This window comes from Aedes albopictus, chromosome 3 (genome assembly GCF_035046485.1).
Source record: "Aedes albopictus strain Foshan chromosome 3, AalbF5, whole genome shotgun sequence".
Classification (NCBI taxonomy): domain Eukaryota; kingdom Metazoa; phylum Arthropoda; class Insecta; order Diptera; family Culicidae; genus Aedes; species Aedes albopictus.
Window position 1 is genome coordinate 304022852 of NC_085138.1, and position 20093 is coordinate 304042944.

The following is a 20093-nucleotide window of genomic DNA, read 5'->3' on the forward strand; positions in this document are numbered from 1 at the left end:
GAAAATGCCGGTGGGAAACATTGACCGTGTGCTGATCGAGCTGCGACCACGGTTGCAAAGTGCCAATTTCTTCATTTGCTTTAGTCGGCGCTTCGCCGAGATCAAGACGACCAAAATCGATCTGGGCTCGGATCGAATCACCATCAGCACGGAGAACAACGACGAACGGTACGAGATACGGCTGGGAGATTATTTTAAGCTACACACCCAGACGCTGAGCTCGCTGCTCATCAAGAATAACTACATATGCTTTCGGATTAACACCAACGAGAACAAGTTCCACTCGGAGGTGCTGGAAATCAACGAGTACAATGCCTGTACGGATCTCAAGCTGGAGTGCGGTTTGCAGGCAGGAGTTGCCTACAAGATGACCTGCAGTAACTGTGGCAATCCGCTGAAAGAGGAATCCGTGAGTTTTAGGCGCATTCTGGAGTTGCCTTCGGATCACATGGACAGTAACGATTGGTACTGCCATCTGCATACGCATGGCGATGGAAAGTCCAGCGACACTCATCATCATAATCATGAACACGCAGTAGGCATGGAATGCTCCTCATCGTCATCATCATCGTCGTCGACGGCGAAAGCACCTCATCCGAACAAATTCACACCGGCCGACTTGGATTTGTTCTACGGGCCGTTCTATGCGCTGCTAGATGGGAAACATCTACAACGGGTTCACCTCAGAGCGGAGCGATTCCTGTACTGTAAGCGGTGCTTGCAGTTTCTGGGAACCATGAAGCGGAGCGGTAGTGCCAAACTGTGGTACGAAAACGTGCGCTTCCAGTCGCAGAGTGAGGTAAGTTTATCGAGTTTATTTGAAGTATCTAATTACAAACGTGTGATTATTTTGGACGACAAACCCCCTCAGAAGAAGAAAACAATTGTACCTAATTTAATTCTCATTTTATTTTCCATCGCAAAAAAACAGGAACAATCAGGCGAACCCGAACCGGCAGCGCAGAGCCTATTTTGCGTCGATCAATCGTTACCAAACTTTCAGTATCTAGTCCGCAAAACGGTGAACGATTTCAACTTCATCTCGCATCTGGGTCTTCCGCCGATCTTCAAATTGATCTTCGAAATGCGCCGTCCCGGCCGAGATGGGGATGTGTTCTACCTGTTGATGCAGATCATGGACGCCAACTTGAATGTGTTCAAAATTCGCAAGGACGTGGATGCGGATTCGTCCGCATCGGATGAGCAAGCCGAAGAGGGACCGCAAGCTGACGAGGCCGACGATGACGATGTGTTTGTACCGGCGGTGCGACAGAAGACTCATCGCAACATTCACCTGAACCGGCACCGGGTCATGAAGGTGATGTACAGGTATGAAAAATTCGAACAGCAGCCTATCATTAACTTTTGGCTGCAGGACTATAACGTAGTTAGTGTGGAAATTTCGGAACAAATGTTCAAAACGGCGGTTCGATATCTGGACAGCAACTCGGACTACGTACCCGAGTGCTACCGGAATAATTTGGGATTCAATTTGAGCTATTTGGATATTACATAGGTTAAATTTGTCGTTTATCAATAGGAAAATCTGGTCGTGAAATGATTGAAAATGTGTGCGATCGTTGGTAGAGCTAAAAAGAACGCCTTTTGGGATCAACATGCAAATTTTTAGATCAGCAAAATATGTCACCCATAGGCTTGTCTCGGACTTTACGCGTACCTACTCATGCACTTAGGTTTGGTAGAGTCTATTGTCAAGCCAGGTCAAGCCTATTCTCTTTGTTTCCCTCAGATGAGCTTCCTCCACTACCCTACGATTGATACCGATAAGATTAATATCGTTCGCATAACCGATGAGCATGTGCGCTAATATAATGATATTCCTCTGCAGGTAAGACTTCCTATTCACTTTGTTGAGTGAAATTTTGAACAGTAAATTTTAAAGTACAGCATCCTGCGCAAGCCACCCAATGTCTCGAACGAAGCAGATACTTGGTAACAGTCTAATTAGTTTCGCCAGAAAACCATGTCCTGATATTATCTGATAAAATTCGATTTGAAACATCTGATCTGTCGTTAACCGGCTCTGCTTGCAGTCTGTTGAAAAGGGCATGCGACGTTATCTTGTGCTCCGAATTAAGAAGGGTTATTGTAGTGGTGATTCAATCACAGCACAGTTTTACAGTTCAGCTTAAACTAAAAGTAATTTTATTTGGTACAATTCGCAGTGCCTTTTCCCACACGTTTAATTTGATAGCAATCTTCAAGATTCACTCTATTTAAACTAGAATTACCGATTCAATTTCTCACCCGCGATTGCAAAGCCACTTATCGACCTATTTTATTCCTTTTGTCAATCGCACACCATCAGTGATTAGGGGTAGGCGGGGCATTATGGACACCCGGGGCAGAATGGACACCCCCAGTATTTTGAAATATGCGAATTTTTTTGAACTTTTAATGAATGGAGAATATAGTCCATTTGTCTAAAACGTAGTTTCAGGAAAGAAACATTCGAAATTAAAATTATACTTGATTTTACACGAAAAAGTTGCGTCCTCCGTTTTTTGTGCATGGAAATTATAATTTTCACACCATCTAAAATAAGATTTAGTGATTAATTTATTGCAGGTCGATTAAAACCTGATATTTCTAGAACACATGCAAGTAGTTTTGCTGTATCTACATGCTTAACATGTTTATATTTTCTTCTTTATTATATCAAAAATCAAAATTGGAAATATCTTCTGCTGCCGGGGCAAAATGGACACTCACATTTTTGAAAGAAGCGGCAAGGGAAAAATATAACCTAAATCACAAACCAACCAAATTCTTCGATTTCAGTATATTTTCGGTTAAATGTTCACTATAGTAGACATAGGGTGAAACAAATTGGTCAAAAAACGACAGAAGTGGAAAATAGTTGTTCTAGGCACAGCTGTACATGCCGACAAAAACAAAGCTTTATCCAAAACTGCCTGAATTTAAATTAACTGAACAAAAATGAACTACTTCGGCATATTATTCATCAATAATAATTGTTTTGTAATGAAATGACTTTATAGGTGTAAATAAAGTACGAAATTCGTAAAAGTCTCATGGTGTCCATATTGCCCCATGGGGGTGTCCATTCTGCCCCGTATGCTTCAAGACGGTCATGAAAAACTAACATTTTTCAAAACATTTTTTGAAGTGGATAAATCATTTTTCTTCGTGAGCATTCTTATGCAATAGATGCTAAATAGACTTTAAAAGGATACATGTATCAAAAAACTAAACTTTTTTGACATCTTGCCAGGTAAAGTTGGCAAAAACCTTAGGGTGTCCATATTGCCCCGCCTACCCCTAAGTAAAAAAACAATTTAAAAATCCTTTTTTATCGTGTATTTGACATATCATACGTACGCGAGTTACAGTAAAAAATTCAACTAAATCGGTTCATTACGGAGAACGAAATGTGTGAAGTGGGCGACTTTGCTTAAAAATAGAACAAAAATCGATTTCAAATCATGAACCTTGTATGGAAAATCGAAAAAATTTACACTCTACTGAAATTTTTTTCCTTCGTGTTTTCGAACTCAGGGCACCAAAAACGATCATCAGCTTACCGAGTCCAAAAATGCTGTAAACTAGTGTTATTATCGGCAGCTATCGGCAGGGTTGTTTTCTTCGTTATGAGGGGTTTTTCATCGGCTAAATTGCCTGAAACTTGGTCGTATAGCTTAGCTTGGTTGGGAAAGATTTGAGGCCGACGTTGAATTCAACAGGTTTCAAAAAACCTTCCATGACGAAGAGAACAAAACTGCCCTGAATGCAAAAGTTCACCTATATCAGTTATTTCAATCTAAACATATTGTCAAATATTTTTAAATTTGAACTACATGATGATTATTTCTACAATTCTATATTTTAAAACTGCACCATCCGCACTTTCGTAAGAAAATAATGAGAGTTCCACAGTACTCAAATTTTTCTCACACTTTAGGTCGTTTGGTATAATAGTCGTTTGATATAACAGTCCTGTTGCATTATAGCCGATTGGCATAGTGTTCTTTAAATTAAAGTCAAATTAAGTTGGATATGGCCAATTGGAGATGGGTAAAACAGTTCTTTTAAGGAAATCGTTCTCAATTGAACAGGTCTAAAGAACTAGTTCTCGGGAACCGTTCGACCGTTCAGTTTATGATTGTTTTGTGAATACATATAATGTGTAATTTACTTAGGTAGTCAAACTATTACGGCCATACCAGTCAAGTCAAATTATTTTACGTGTTATTTTCGTTTTGTAAATCCAACTTCGCCAAACTGTATAATATTTGTGTTCTTGTGCATTGATCCGTTATTTCTCAATTGTCGTTCTCTGACCGGCTGCTTGGAAACTGTTACAACAACATTGTTAATTTAAAACAATTCCTTTCTCAGGAATCAAACTTCGTTCCTTGGAAAAGCTGATTGAACTGTTCTGAGGAACATTCAGTTTTATTGTTTTTGGGAGAATGGATAACTACCGTTCTTTTCAAATGAACGACAGACAGTTCAGTCATTCTTTCCTCAGAACAAGTTCTTTCGAACCGTTCGCGAACGGTTCACCCATCTATATGCCACCCGAAGTAATTCACGGCCATTCTACTGTCGAAGGTAATTTACCTTTATAATGTTTCCTCGCATGAAAAAGGATTCATTGTAGCTCCGTACCAAAATGATGAATCCCGTGATATTTGATACAGTTTTGAGAATAACACAGATATTTATCATACATGAAAATGATGAAAGCCATTTCACTAATTGTTATGCCTAATGGCCATTTTGCCAAGCGACTATTATGCCAGATTATGCCATTTGACCATTATGCCAAACCCGAAAGAATCAATGTAGTAAAATATTTTTTCCAATCGGATGCTTTATTTTTATAAAATTTTGTCATTTCCCCCGGGTAACCAGAAAAAGAGCTAAGCAGCCGAATGCGACTCAATTCTTTGCTCGATGTCTTTCAATTTGTTTTACTGCAGTGCATATAAATAATCAGAAGGAAAAGTTGAAATATAATATTACGTACAGTTGTCCTTTGACTCCAAATTTACTTTTCTTAGTCACTTCAATGTCCATCATTAATCTTCTAGTTTGATCATGGTATAGTTATGCTGTATACCTATGAGGATATCTTATTCGATTTCCATACAATTTTTCTTCGTATAGCCTCCAAGCTAGAAATGACTGTTGATGAAATATCAATGCTACAATCGATAATACTACGCCATTAATAGGGGCCATATTCTGATGATATCGTTTGAAACAAAACAAGTTTTCAATCACGAAATTCTTCTGAATTTAAATTAAAATCTCATTTACTAAAATCTCATTTACTAAAATTTTTACTCATTCGTGTAAATTAATACCTAATGAAATATCAAAATGAATACTAAATTTGTTATTAATTTTTAGTTATTACCGTATAGATTTGATAACTCCCTGAGAACTGCGTATGATATCAAGCCGTAAAATGTAGATAACAAAATGAGATATCAATATGTTATCAATGAGAACTCATTCTGTTTTCAATTAGATATTCCAGTACATTATTTTGTTATCATTTTTGTTATGTTAACACTTAAGTCATACAAAATGAAAACTCACTTTGTTATCAAAATTCGTGATATCTAAATAACTCAATTTGTTTTCAATCAGTTCTCATTCCCTGCTCGGGTAGTGACATGTACCTATAATCAGATTTGATCGTTTTTTTTTAAATATTATTAAGGTGTCCACTACCAGGGGGCCCAACTGAGCTTTTTGGTGTGGGGGTAACTGGTGGACCATTAAAAAAAATACATGAAATCGAGGGTCTATATAATCGAGGGTCCACTAAATCGAGGTACATATACCTGTATAACACATTGAGAGTGCGATCAGTGATGGTTGTGAAAACAACCTTCATCGGTGAGAGGGTGACAACTAGTGATGTACCGAATAGTACTATTCGGCCTTCGGCCGAATACCGAGTATTTCAAATTTTATTATTCGGCGAAACGAATATTCGGCCGTATATTCGGCCGAATAGTTGGTCAGATATTCGGCCGATTTTCTTGTTAAAAATCTCATGAAATTATCATGGATGGCAAGATCGTTTACAAGGAAGTATAATTTGACAGCCATGATCTTCAGAAACGTTTTTACATCACAGAAAAGGTAACTTTCTCAAATAAAATGTCCCGAAAATCCACTTTACAATTAATTGAATTCTTGATTCAGCGTGTTGTTGCTATGTTTAGTCATTATTCGGCCTATTCGGCATATTCGGCCGAATAATACATTTAATATTCGGCTAAACGAATATTCGGCAAAATCGAAAAAAGGCTGATATTCGGCCCGAATATTCGGCCGGCCGAATATTCGGTACATCACTAGTGACAACGGCACTTCCTGAAGAAAACAACTATCGAGTCAACTGGTCATAAATAATTGAACAACAAAGTGGATTAAATCAAATCCATTGGGTGCTGAGAGGATCAGTCAACAAAACTCTACAGTGAAGCTTTTCCGATAATCTACAATGAAGGTTTCCGATAATGCGGAAAATTGCAGCGTCAAGATCAACAGGTGAGATCGTTTCAAGCTACACATTTTTCTGTCCTCACACATAAGCCACGTATATCAATTTTAGATCATCCCAAATTTCCCCTTCCATAGATTAGTGTTTTGTTCCGTTTAAGATAGCGAGAAAAGGCACTTAAGCCTAGGCATGTTCCATCTCAGGAAATTAAGGACCAAGGGATGACAAAAACCTTCTTAGCATCGTTGTCCCCACCGATTTTCATGTTGTTTACTTTCTAAAACCCTGACCGGTTGATACGAGACATCCCCACTCAATACCTTTCTTGTAAAACCAATAACGCTGCACAGTAGGCCTGGCCGTTTTAATGCTTGTAATACATTTCCGATGTACTGCAATCATTAATAATGACAAGTAAAAAGTTAGAATTAGTCGGTTCTATTATTTTCCAAGATTCTTTCAATAAATGGCTGTGTATGTGCAGACTAGACTAGACTAGTGTCCTACACACCATTCAAGTTGTTGTCGAAGTACTGCTTCCACTTTTAAGTCAACTCAAATTTGTCTACAATTTTTTTATTTTTCAATCACTTAACCTAATTTACAGCTCTTTTTTGTCCATTAGGGCACTGCGTGAGCGATTCCAATTGGAAGCTGTACAATTTGTACAGCGCCTAAATGTATTTTATTCTAATTGTACTACATCGAATTGGTTGCCGTTTCGCTACTTTCACTTTCTACCCTATCATGGTAGAATGATGAGCACGAGGAAGCTGATGTGAGTTGCCGTTCGCCGATGTCCAATGTATCCGGGTCTATTTGAGCCATGGGCTCAGAAGAGGGTCAGTGTCAGCTGCTCTGAGGGGGAAAGAGCAACAAACGAAAGTGCCGGGGCTGGGAGAACCCATGACAATCTGCTTATGAAGTTAACGTGTAGCCACTACGCCACGAGCCCAGGCTTGTCTACAATTGTGCTACTCTTTTTCGTTTGTTAGGGTATTTTATCCAATAGTGGACCCTTAACCTATAGTGGATCCCTGGCAATTATTCTCAAATTTCTCGCTCACACGTTTGAAGCAGAGTTTGTACATTTCTAAATTAATCAAGGTGTGTGATATGAATACATGAGTAACAGACGTTTTTTCTTGTTTGTTATTTTATATGAATAATTACAATACATTGCTTTCTTTTGATCTAACATACTTTCTAATCATCATTCTATAGACCCCTCTGGGAGCCTTTCTGCTATACATCCATAGTCTATATAGCACTTGTTGCAGAGAAATCTCATTAAAAGCAGCTGTTAAAATCATATTGTTGGTTTTAACTCGACACATGACACTCAATGTATAAAGAAGGCACATAACAATAGCAAACTGTGAATAAATAAAATGCTTGTTGCGGTTAAACCTAAACACTTGACTCCATGACATAGAACGAACTTTTGCGACTAAAGATATAATGCAGTAGAGGCGTTGTACAATTAGGAATGGTGTTAGTTTATTGATAAAGTCGTTTGGAACGATTGGATGAGCAATCGGAAAAGAGCAACTGAATATTATTCATAGACTAATGAAATAGTTAACGTGTTCAACAGACATTTGAAAAATAATTGACAAAATACGGAGTAAGGGTTTCTGTCTTTGTCAGGGATAAAACAGTTAATTTGTAAAATGTTTGAGGATATTAACCAACCTCAGTACGTTCATTGAAATATGCATGCATTTCTTTAATACTCTCGATACTTGCTACGGTTTAAAATCATAGAAATACGCTCACAGAGCACGCGCGTACCGTACGTCCCGGTTTACGTGACTAATGGTTGGGATTGATCTCCTTCCCGCTTTGAACCAACTCCTGTAGGTTCTGGTACTTGATGTCGTCGGTGAAAAACCGCGTCAGAAATTTGAACGTTGGCCGACTTTTCGGATTGTAGTTCCAGCAGTTTTTCATCACGTCAAACACATTGTCCGGGCAGAGATCCGGTTGAGAGAGCCGTTGGCCGTTTTCGATCAGCTTGATGACGTCCACGCCCTTCATTTCCTGGTACGGGGGAGCACCCAGGGAGTACATTTCCCACATCGTAACCCCGAAGGACCACACGTCGCTCGCGTGCGAAAACGTTCCGTAGTTGAAGCTTTCCGGTGCGTACCTACAAATGGAACCTTGAGAATGCTGTTGATCTTATGCTCTAGTTTACTTACCATTTGATTGGCCACTTTCCGCCCTGACTGGCACGATAATAATCATCTCCGGCACCGATGGCACGCGACAAACCAAAATCGGATATCTTGGCTTGATTGCGAGACGCTAGTAGAATGTTTCGAGCCGCCAGATCGCGGTGAACAAAGTGGTGCTGTTCAAGGTATTGCATTCCTGTAATCGAAAATAAGTTTCTGTTAGACACATCAGTTATCAAACATTCTATATCCTTATCATCCACAATGGATTCTACTAAGAATCGAAATCTAAGGTAGTATGGTGTTGGTTGATGTCTGTGCTAGAGCAGCACGTATTTCTAAACAGCGATAATAGCTGATACTAAGCCTACTCACCACATGCAATCTGCGCTGCCCAAATAACCAGTTCGAGCTTCGGATTGATCGTACTCTTGTTGGCAATGATGTAGTCCAGCATCGATCCCAGCGGTACCAGCTCTTCGATCATCATCAGCGGAGGACCCTTGCAGATCCCGATCAGCTTCACGATGCAGTGATGCCTCAGTCGGATCATAACGCTAGCCTCCCGCAGGAAGTCCACTCGATTACGCTTGCCAGTGCTCTCAACCAGTTGTTTGATGGCGATCGGCGTACATTCGGAGGATTCCGGCCCTCCGATGACCGCTTGATCCGAGCTGGGGTCCAGCTGGCACGGTCTTAGCAAGCCTTGATAGACGTATCCAAACTCACCTCGGCCCAGCACCTTCTGGGTGAGGATACACTCCTTGGGAATGAAATAGTTGGGCCGATTGGACGAGCTACGGTACAATCGCATGTGAAGTCGGTCGTCTTCTTCCTGTTGCTGCTGGATAATGGAAAGAAACTCCGAGTCGCCGCTCTGGACGCTGTCCCGACTGACGGTGGATGTATTCGAGTCTAACCGCTCGAAAGGACCGCCAGGGCGGAAGGCGTGCAAAAGAGCCGGCGGAGGACTGGTTGGCGACTCTACCGTAGAAATGCTATTCAAAAACACCGGAACGTTCCGCGTGACGATGTAGTTGGTGGCCGTTGAGGGCTTCGGCGGTAGGTTGTTGTTGTCTACCGGAGGGACCTGTTGAGAAATTTAAAAATAACAAGGAATTCTTAATCATCTGTTGCGCAAGTTATCTTATAATTGAAATATTTCAATAAAGTTGCTCAATATCTACGAACTCATTGAAGTCGTGTTTTAACACACATTTCATAGCATTGTTATATTCTAACCAAGATTCTAACCCTCAAAGATGAAAAACCATATGAAGACCCGACAAGAATCTCTGAAAGAATTCTGGGAAGAATCTCCTGCAGGGTTTCCGGGGTGGAATCTGAAGAGGACCCTCGACGAAATTGTGAGAAGAGTACACTGAACCCACACGTATGAATCATCTAAGGGTTTTTGCAACATAAAAAAATCAATACAGAAGAAAATAATTCATATATTTCAATGTAGTCAAAACCAAATAGAAGGGTTGTGTCTATACTTCAAATTCACGAACACTTTGTTCGTTGAATATAATGAAAAATGTTAGAATTTGGGCTTTCTAGAAGAATGCGGGAAACCACAATTTATGAATCAGCAGGATACGTGCCCACAAATATGAATCAGTTGAGCCACTCTTTATGAATCATCGATTTTTTTCGCAAATTTCCTATAGTTCATGACACCATACGTCCCTATGGCTGTAGAACCACCATCCTAGAACACATGAGTGAAAAAAGGAATCCAAAAGTCTGAATCGATTCCAGCACTTCAGAGCATGTGATCTACTTTAAAGACGAAAAACTCCAACATGGTATGTACTGTATACATTCTATAAGCATGCGCCTGAACACTTCGTTTACGCTAAAAGATATCGTAAAACTGGTATTGAAGAGTTTTTAAGGTTTCTCATATAGTCAATTCATCATTATCAGAGTCTAGCAACGATTTAAAAACGTTGCTTGCTATTCTCCTATGGTGGTATCAATCATCACCTCTTTGTAGCGTTACTTAAAGTTCGAATGAATAAGATGGTGACTTCATTAGAAACCTCTTTCAGGTTTTAGTTGTGGCCTCCAACATTCTTTCAAAAGCTGTTTTATTCTATCTCATCACACATATTTAAATCAGCGTAACCCCAAAATGTAAAAAACAACCTGTGCTTCGGTCAATGATTGTTCCTCCTACGCCCTCCATCAAGTGTCCGGCTGCGATAACAACGTACGAAATGGCATCGAATCGGTTGAAGGTCATTCAGGTTTTGAATGCTGAACATTTTCACAAAAACTAGTGAGAAATTAAAAAATGGCAACATTTCAGCTGGGTTTTCGCCTGATTCATAAATTGTGCCATGCCCGTGTTTTTCCCACATTTTATGAATCAGGTGTTTTGCTCAAATTTTTAGGTGAAGTCACTATTTCATAGTACTTTTCCTTCATGAACATGCTGATTCAACATGATAGAGTTAGTTCCAGCTTAATTTTTCCCCAAGAAGTCGTTTAGAAACGTCTAAATTGTCAGTTTGTTTCTTATTGACAACAGTCACACGTCTTGCAGATGGGGCTAAAAAAATGTCAACATTGACAGCATAAAAATCACGTCGATAATTTTCGTTGATTTCGGAAGTAAAATCGGATTCCGCGCTGCAACAACTATTGTGATGTTCGATATACACAAGGATTTGTCCTGTAAAAATACTTTTTAGATGTTTTGAGACAAGTTACCGTGCGATTTTGTTATTTAAAGCCAGCTGATTCATAAACTGTGGGTGATTCATCGGTGTGGAGTCACTGTACTGGGAGGATTTTTTGTTGGACCCATGAGGAGTCCTTGAAGAAATCCTTGGTGAAAAAGCTCGAGGAGTCCCGGGAGGAAGTTCTACAAAAATCCAGAAAGGAATCCCTGGAGTAATCTTAAGAGGAAATTCGTCAGAAATCCTTGGAGGAATCTCTGGTGGAATTCCTGGAGGAGTCCCGGTAGGCATCCCCGGAGGAAACTCGGGAGGAAGTTCTACAAGAAACCAGGGAAGAATCCCTAGAGGAATCCCAGTATAAATCCCGGAATGAGACTCGACAAGAATCTCTGAAAGAATCGAATGATCCTCAGGAGAAATACCTGCCGATTGTAATCTTAAGAGGATGTCCGACCGAATCCTGGGATGAATCTCGTGAGAAATCCTAGAAAAAATCTGAAGGAATTCTGGGAGAAAGAGATCTAGGAGTAATCCTTGGTGAATCTCATGAGTAATCCCTGGAGGAGCCTCTGGAGAAATCCCTGGAGGAATCCTTGGTGAAATCCCTGGAAGAACCCTGGAAGGAAGCCCTACAGAAATTCAGGAAGCAATTCCTGGAGGAATCCCAGGAAGAATCCTGAGAAGAATCTTCGGTGAAATCCCTGGAGGAGCGCCGGGATGATTCTCAGGAAACATACCGGTTGGAATCTTAAGAGTATATCCGAAGGCATCCTGGAAAGAATTCTGGGAGGAATCCCGGAAAAAATCTTGTGAGGAATGCTTACAGGAATCCCTAGTGGAACCTCTGGAAGAATACCGAAAAGAATCCCAAAGGAATCTTGTAAAGAATTTTGGGAGGAATCTTAATGGGAATGCCATGAGGATTCCTTGAAGAAATCCTGCGAGGACAGGATTGCGACATTGTCTATATCATAGGTTCCCAAACTTTTCTGTTTGGCGACCCCCCTAGCTACGGGGCTAAATTATCGCGACCCCCTGGGAAAAATGTAGACTTATTAAACTTAATTATTATTTATTATTTAATAGTTATTATCTAGGTTATTATTTTGAACTTTTTCATTGAACCGAAAAAAGCTGCAATTGTACAATATCCTTACTACATACAACATGTATAACCTTAAACAATGACTAAATGTACTTCAGTGTTAATATTAACATCATCATCTACCAAATATAATAAAATAAAAACAAAAATCTTTACTTATACCAATATCAATAAAGTGAAACTGTCTTCCGCGACCCCCCTTCTGAAGGCCGGCGACCCCCCTGGGGGTCGCGACCCACAGTTTGGGAAACTATGGTCTATATTGTAGCCACGATGGTTGAATTTTGATTCAGTGCCCCTAACCATTTATCCTTCAGCACCAGCCGCATGACGCCTTGGATTGGGATTCCTGAACAAGAGGTCCGTAGTGCTATTCTAAGCTGGCAGGTGCACGGATCATCCTTGGAGTTATCTCAGGAGGAATTTCGGAATGAATCTCTGGAGATATTCTTGTAGAATTCCCAGCAAGAATGTCTGAAAGAATTCTGTGATGAATCTCCTGGTGGCATCCTGGAATGAATCTTAAGAGGATCCTTAAAGAAGTTCTGGGACGAATTCTGGTTGAATTTTATGAGGAATCCTCGAAAGAATCCCTGGAGCAATTCCTGAAGGAATCCTTGGAGGGATTTCTGGTGGGAGAAAAAAATCCGTGGTTAACTCCGTGGAGCTCAGAAACCCACGAATCTCTGGAGGAATACCAGTGGAATGATTCTTAGGAGGATTACCGGTTAGAATTTTGAGTTGATCCCCGAACGTATTGTGGGAATACGGGATGAATCTCTTGAGAAATCCTTGAAATCCCTGAAGGAGTTCCAGGTGGAATTCCTGGAGCAATCTTAAGAGGATTCCTGATGAAGGAGTAAAGAATTCTAAGAAGAATCCTTGAAGGAACCTTAAGGGAAATTCCGTGAGAATCTTTGGAGGATACTTCAGAGGAGTCCCTGAAGGAATCCCTGCGAGAATCCTTTTCGGAGTCCTGAGAGGAATCCCTGGAGGAGTTCCGAGAGGAAGCTTTACAGGAATCCAGAAAGGAATCCCAGTAGAAATCCTGACGAGTACCGACTAGAATATATCAGGGATATCAGGGACGAATGACCAGCAGGTTAAAGTCCCTCTGCAAAATCAAAACACACACACAAACACCAAACTAGAATCCTTGAACCGTGAGAACCTTGGAATCATTTTCAATTGGAATACCGGTTGCAATCTTAAAAGGATCCCCGAACGAATCCTGGAAAGAGTTCTAGGAGGAATCCCAGGATGAATTTCGTGAGAAATCCTTGAAAGAATTCCGGCGGAAACTCAAAAACATTCCCAAAGGAATCTTGTAAATAATTCTAGGAGGGATCCCTAAAGGGATTCCTATGAGGAAGAGTTCTTAAATAAGTCTTGGGAGGAATCCCTGGAAAAATCACGCATAGAATCCTTGAAGGAGGAATCCTGGGATGAAGCTCTACAGGAATGCATGAAGGAGGACCTAAAAAAACAACCCTTGAAAAAATCCTGAGAGAAAAACTTGAGGATACGAAAGTGAAACAGTAATTGTGTTCGTCTTTACTGGACCTAAAAAAATCACCTTACCTGAGGAGGATTCGGAGCTGGTGTCGCAGGCGGTGCATCAATGAAATAAATATCTTCATTATTGTTGTCCAGTTGGCTTTCCCCGTAGATGTTCTTATCACTTTCGACGAAATAGTCTTCCGGAGGATGCGCCTCAGTCACCGTTGTGGATTCGGAAGACGTACGCCTACCGAGAATAGCGCTCTGCGTAGGAGGGCTTCCAACGGGGGGCGACGATGCGCTGTTGTTGTTGTTGATACTGTCGATGATCCGGCTGGACGGAACGGCAAGTGGTTCACCGAAGTCGATGTCCACGATGGCACAATTGTTGGGCGGGGATTGATATACGGCATCGGACTGTGGCTCCAGCTGAGCTGTCGGCAGCGAAAAGTTCGACGAAAATGACAACTGCTGAAGGACTTTGTCCGACGTTATTTGCTCTATCAGACTATCTCGGTTCAGTTGGGCATCCGGTTCAACCGGAAGCTTCTGTTTAACTTTACTCTTCCGCAGGCTACTCAACCCATCGATGATGATGTTTTTCTTCTTCTTAAGGGTCGAGCTATTGGGCTTGGATTTCTTTTCGTCAATGTTCGGCGAAGACTTAGGCGTGGAAGGTGTTTCGGGACTTCGGTCGAACAGTCCCACCTTGTTCATCTGATGGAGAATGCTATCGTTTGGCACCGAAAGGTTTCGAGCTGGGGCGGCCGGGTGCGGTGCCTTTTGTAAGCTGTTATCGCTGGACTTTCGGAAGTACGACGTAGTTCCATTGTTGGTTTGTGGAGGCACAGGGCCAGGTGGGGAACTGGCCACAGGGCTGGTTGCCACTTTGTGTTTCGTTTTTGGTATGGTGGAAAACAACGGAATGGGCGGTTTGGGTTTCGGAGGCACCGGGTATTTCAGGTTGGTCTGAAGTCCATCCGAGAACCTCGTGTAATGTTCTATCAGATGTTCCAAAGAAGTCATGTAGGGTCCATCGTCGATGAAGAGGTAATTCTGTTTCCTTTGGATCATGAAATGCTTGGCTTCGTTTTCGAAGAGAAGTGTCAACACATCAATGCCATGTTTGGTAGAATACCGCACCAGGTAAACTCCCGAAGCATCGGGTTGATCGCTCTCATCAGCTTGTGGGTCATTTTCCTTGTTTTCTTTTCCCGGAGACGAAGGCATCAGTTTTGACGCATGCTCTCTCAGACTTTCTACGGCTATTTGCCTCTCCAGGGTTCCGTGGTACCACTGGCCTTTATGGGTGTTTGGCGGTGGAGGAACATAGCTCGTCAAGAACTCTACGATCGCCGCGTGCCCTTTCTCTTTAGCCAAATCCACAGGCAGTTCACCGTAGCTTGTTCGAGGCATGTGAGGAACTGGTATTGCCAGTAGTTCCTGAACGATTACCAGGTTGCCGTTAGCTGCGGCGTCATGTAGCGGTACCCATCCGGTTTCCTTGTTACGTGCCTGCACGTTGGTACCAGCATTTACCAAAAGGCGCACCATCTCCAAACCGTCCGATTTACGACAGGCGTACTGAAATCAGAAAGAAGAGATTTGTAATTAATGGTTTAAGTTTTCATGTTATGTGATATGGATACATATGTGAGTAAGTTGTTTATACCGAAATAACGGAGGTTCTAACAGCAACTTAAAGAAACGACTGTAGAAGCCGTATCACGACGAGTTCTGCAATGGCGTTTAGGTAACCCGATAATGAAGGTAGTGGAGAAAACCAGTGTTGACATATACTGCCCCCACTCGCATAACAGTCCCATTTGCAAAAAGTAGGAATTGAGAAAACAGCATTTGAAGTTTGAAAACTTGTTTCCATATAAAACTTTGAAAAATCGCCAAAATTTGAAGAATATTTCGATCATCTCGAAACTTTCACAGATTGCTTTGCACATGAATATACAACTGTAAAAAATATTACAATCACTACAAAGTTGTTCAGTTTTGTGTTACGTGACACAAAAATCCATGATGGGACTGTTATGCGGGTACTTTTGATATGGGACGCTCATGACTTGGTATTTTTTTCACATATTGACATAAAAATTCATAATTTTTATTAGGGCCTGATTACGAGTGTCACTTCACGGTGAAAACCAAAAAGTGACACCGGTAATAAGGACGGTGAAAGTGATTCCCCTTTGATTAACCCACAACTTTTTCACCGTGGATTCGCAATGTGTCACCGTGATCGATTTTCACCGTGAAGTGACACTCATAATAAGGACCTTATTGTTTTTGGAAGTACATCGAAAATGATGACTATTCATAACGTTAACTCAAAAGTGATGAAAAGTCAAATGGGACAGTTATGCGAGTGGGGGCAGTATAGAAACTATACGGGTGGTGGAATAGGTGCCCACATTTAGGACTTTTTTGGCCACTCTTATCGACGCTGCAGTCTTTGGGGTATCAAAACGACTGTTTTAGATTTGTCCCGACCTTTCGACTCTATTCGGGTCGATTTTCTGCACGGGTGATGATCGATACGTCAATGCGTAAAAGTTCGGTGTCAACGATCATTAAAGCGATTGATGTGGTTCCCTACGAACACGGTTGGACCATGCTAGAGGAGTATTCTTAGTTTTCGAGCAACGCGTGCTAAAGACGATCCTCGGCGGTGTATAGGAGAACGATGTGTGTGGCAGCGAAGAATAAACCACGAGCACGCTGCACTCTACGGCGAACCCAGTATCTCGAAAGTGGCTAAAGCTGGAAGGATACGCTGCACAGGGCATGTTGCAAGAATGCTGTACAACAACCTGTTACTTATCAAAAGAAGGTGAACATGAAGGCGAGTAGCGTAGAGAGTACGATAGGTTGATATCAACGTGATCTGACAAGCGTTGGGCGTGATGGACGTTGGAAAGCGACAACTGCAAACCAACTCCAGAAATTCCGCCGGGGATTCCTACAGGAATTCCTCCAGGAATTTCTTCATGAATTCAGCCTCTAGAAATGCCTTCTGGAATTCTACTATAGATTCTTCCAGGAATTCTTCCGGGTATTTCTCCAGCAGTTTTATTCGAGGATTCTCCCAGGAATTCCGCTGTGTATAACTCCAGGAATTACTCCGGGAATTTCTCCTGGAATTTCATTTTGAATTTCTCAGACAATTTCTCCAGGAACTCCTCTTTAGATTTCTTCAGAATTTCTTCTGGGGTTGTATCAGAAAAATCCCTGGAGGGATTTTTGGACAAATCCTCGGTGGGAATTCTTGGAAGTTTCCTCGGTGGGAATTCCTGGAGAAATTCTCGTTGGGAATTCCCGATGAAATCCCCAAAAGAATATCTGGAGGAATCTCTTGTGGGAATTCGTGGATAAATTCCCGGTGGATATTCCAAGAGGAATTACATGTATCCACTAGGAAATTTCTGAGGGAATCCTAGTAGCAATTCCTGGTGGAATCTCCGGAGGAATTCCTTTAGTTTTCCTGTAAGTAATCCCCAGCGGAATTTCTTGGAGAAAGCCCGAAAAATTTGCTGGAGGAATATCCGGAAGAAATCCAGCAAAAATCATTAGTAGGAATTTCTGGAGAAATTCGCGGAAGAATTCCAGGAGAAATTCAGGAAGAATTTTATTAGGAGTCCCCGGAAAAATTCCAGGAGAAATTCCCGAAGGAATCCATGGAAGAATCCCTGATGGAGGATTTCCTGGGAGAATTCCAGGAGGAATTTCTGAAAAAAAAAATCTTCAGTGGGAATTCCTGGAGGAATTCTCATTGAGAACTCGCTGGGAAATTATTCCAGTAATTTCTTCGGGAAATCCTTAAGGATCTCCTCCTTGGATATCACCAGAAATTCTTCCGGGGATTCCATCTGGAATCCCCAACAAGAATTCCTCGAAATATTCCTGCAGTGGATTCCTCCAAGAATGCCCGTTGAAAATTCCACCAGCAATTCCTAACAGGGGATCCTCCTGGATTTTGTACCGGGGAAACCTCCGAGAACTCCCATCGGGGATTTGTCCATGAATTCCTCCGGGATTTTTCCAGGAATTCCTCCGGGACTCCTTCTGAAATTCCCCCGGGAACTTCACCTGGAATTCCTCCGGGAATTTCTCCAGGAATTCCTACTATAGATTCGTCCAGAAATTCTTCCGGGAATTCTTCCAGGGATTAATCCGAAGATTCCTCCAGGAATTTCTCCGGGGACACTTTCTGAGATTTTTTTTGGGATTTTCTCCAGGAATTTACACGGGGATTCATCCAGAAATTCTTCTATGGATTTCTCCAGGAATTCTTCAGGATTTCCTCCAAGGATAATTCTGGGTATAACTCCAGGAACTACTCCTGGAATTTCTCCAAGAATTCCCCTAGGAAGTTCTCCAGGAATTCCTCCAAGAGTTTCTTGAGGGATTTTTTTTTCAGGAAATCTCCAAGGATTGCTCTGGAAAATTCACCGTAGATGCCACTTAAAGTTCCTCTGGGGACATTCCCTAGAAATCCACCGAGAATTTCTCCATGCATTTTCCGAGAGTGCATCTGGGAAATCCTCCGGAAATTCCTCTAGGAATTCCTATTTGGATTCCTCCAGAAACACTTCAGTTATATCTCCAGGAATTTCTCCGTAGTTTTTTTTTTCATAAATCCTTCCGGAGATTCCTCCAGGAAATCTTCCGAATATTCCTTCAGGAATTCCTCCAGAGATTCTTCCATGGATTCCTCTAGGAACTCCTCCGGGGACTCTTCCTGGATTTTTATCGGGGATTTATCCGTGGATTCCTCCAGAAATTCTTCAGAGATTTCTTCAAGAATTCCTCCGGGGTTTTCGCTGGGAATTCCTCCAGAAATTCCTCATGTCATCTTTCGGGGATTATTCTTGGGATTCCTTCAGGAATTTCCCGGAGGATTACTCCAGGAATTTCTCCGGGAAATTTTATAGGAATTGCTGGGGGAATTTCTAAGGGAATTCATCCGGGGATTCCTCCATGAATTCCTCTAGAGATTCCTTTAGGATTTCCTCCAGGAGTTCTTCCGGAAATTGCTCTGGAGATTCCTCCAAGAATTGCTTCTTAGATTCCTCCAGGAATTCCTTGGAAGATTCCCCCAGGGATTCTTTTAAGAATTACTCCGGTGATTTTTCCAGGAATTCCTCCGGGGATTCCTCCAGAAATTTCTTAGAGTATTCCTTCAGGAATTTCCTCGGGTATTTCTCCAGTAATGCCTACTGAGATATCTCCAGGAATTCCACCGAGGACTTGTTCTGGAATTTTTTTTCGGGATTTTGTCCTGGAATTTCTCTGGGTATTTCTCCAAAAAAAATTCAGATTCCTCCAGGAATTCGTATGGGATTTTCTCCAGGAGTTCTTCCGGGGATTGCTCCAGGAATTGTTCCGGGTTATCTTCCGGAGATTACTCCGAGAATTCCTCCAGGAATATCCCCGGAAAATTTCTCCAGAAATTACTGCAAACATTCTTCCGGGAATCCTTCTATGGGTATTCCTCCTGAATTTATTCAGGGATTCCTCCAGGAAGTTGTCCAGGGTTTGCTCCAGAACTTCCTCCGGAGATCCCTTTAGAAATTGTTCCAGGGCTTCCTTCAGAGAATCCGCCGGGGATTACTCCGGCGATTCCTTTTAAATTCCCCCGGGGACTTCTCCTGGAGTTCTTCCGGGAATTTCTTCAGAAATTTTCCGGGAATTTCTCCAGAAATTCTTCCGGGAAATTTTCCAGAAATTCCTCTGAGAATTCCTGCTTGGATTCCTCCACAAATTCTTCAAGGATTCCTCCAGGAATACCTCCGGGTTTCCTTCAGAAATTCCTCCGAGAATTCCGCTGTGGAGTCCTCTAGAAATTCCTCCGGGAATTTCCCCAGGTATTCCTATCCACTTATTCGCGAGCGGTAATGGCGGCGGCGGGCATATCCAACCGGTTCGGATTTTGACGTTTCTTGGGGGAAAGTCAAAACAGTTTTATTCTCCTCCTCACCCCTTCACCCACCAATCGGTGGCGCCAACCGATTGCGATCCCCAAGAAACGTCAAAATTCGAATCGGTTATTTGTGCCCGCCGCCGCCATTACCGCTCGCGGATAAGTGGATAAGGAT

At 41.8% G+C, this 20093-nt stretch overlaps 2 protein-coding genes and 1 long non-coding RNA gene across 5 annotated transcripts in view; 2 read left to right on the forward strand and 1 right to left on the reverse strand.

Moving 5' to 3' along the window:
* The window catches only part of LOC134284084 (uncharacterized), an 816516-nt gene that overhangs the window by 306192 nt on the left and 490231 nt on the right, over nucleotides 1–20093 (forward strand). The window lies entirely within an intron of this gene.
* Nucleotides 5–1568, forward strand: LOC109413098 (uncharacterized). Its single transcript, XM_062842345.1, has 2 exons — nucleotides 5–799; nucleotides 932–1568. The coding sequence occupies exons 1-2, from the start codon at nucleotides 5–7 to the stop codon at nucleotides 1514–1516; spliced, it is 1380 nt and encodes a 459-aa protein (XP_062698329.1). The 3' UTR covers nucleotides 1517–1568.
* Nucleotides 7709–20093, reverse strand: part of LOC109418536 (tyrosine-protein kinase Shark) — a 49732-nt gene continuing 37347 nt past the window's right edge. For all 3 annotated transcript variants that reach the window (XM_019692739.3, XM_062842327.1, XM_019692741.3), the window contains 4 exons: nucleotides 14065–15567; nucleotides 9064–9778; nucleotides 8713–8884; nucleotides 7709–8660 (listed from right to left, as the gene is read on the reverse strand). In XM_019692739.3, the coding sequence (XP_019548284.3) occupies nucleotides 8324–8660; nucleotides 8713–8884; nucleotides 9064–9778; nucleotides 14065–15567 (2727 nt within the window). In that variant the 3' untranslated portion in view covers nucleotides 7709–8323. The remainder of the gene's footprint in view (nucleotides 8661–8712; nucleotides 8885–9063; nucleotides 9779–14064; nucleotides 15568–20093) is intronic.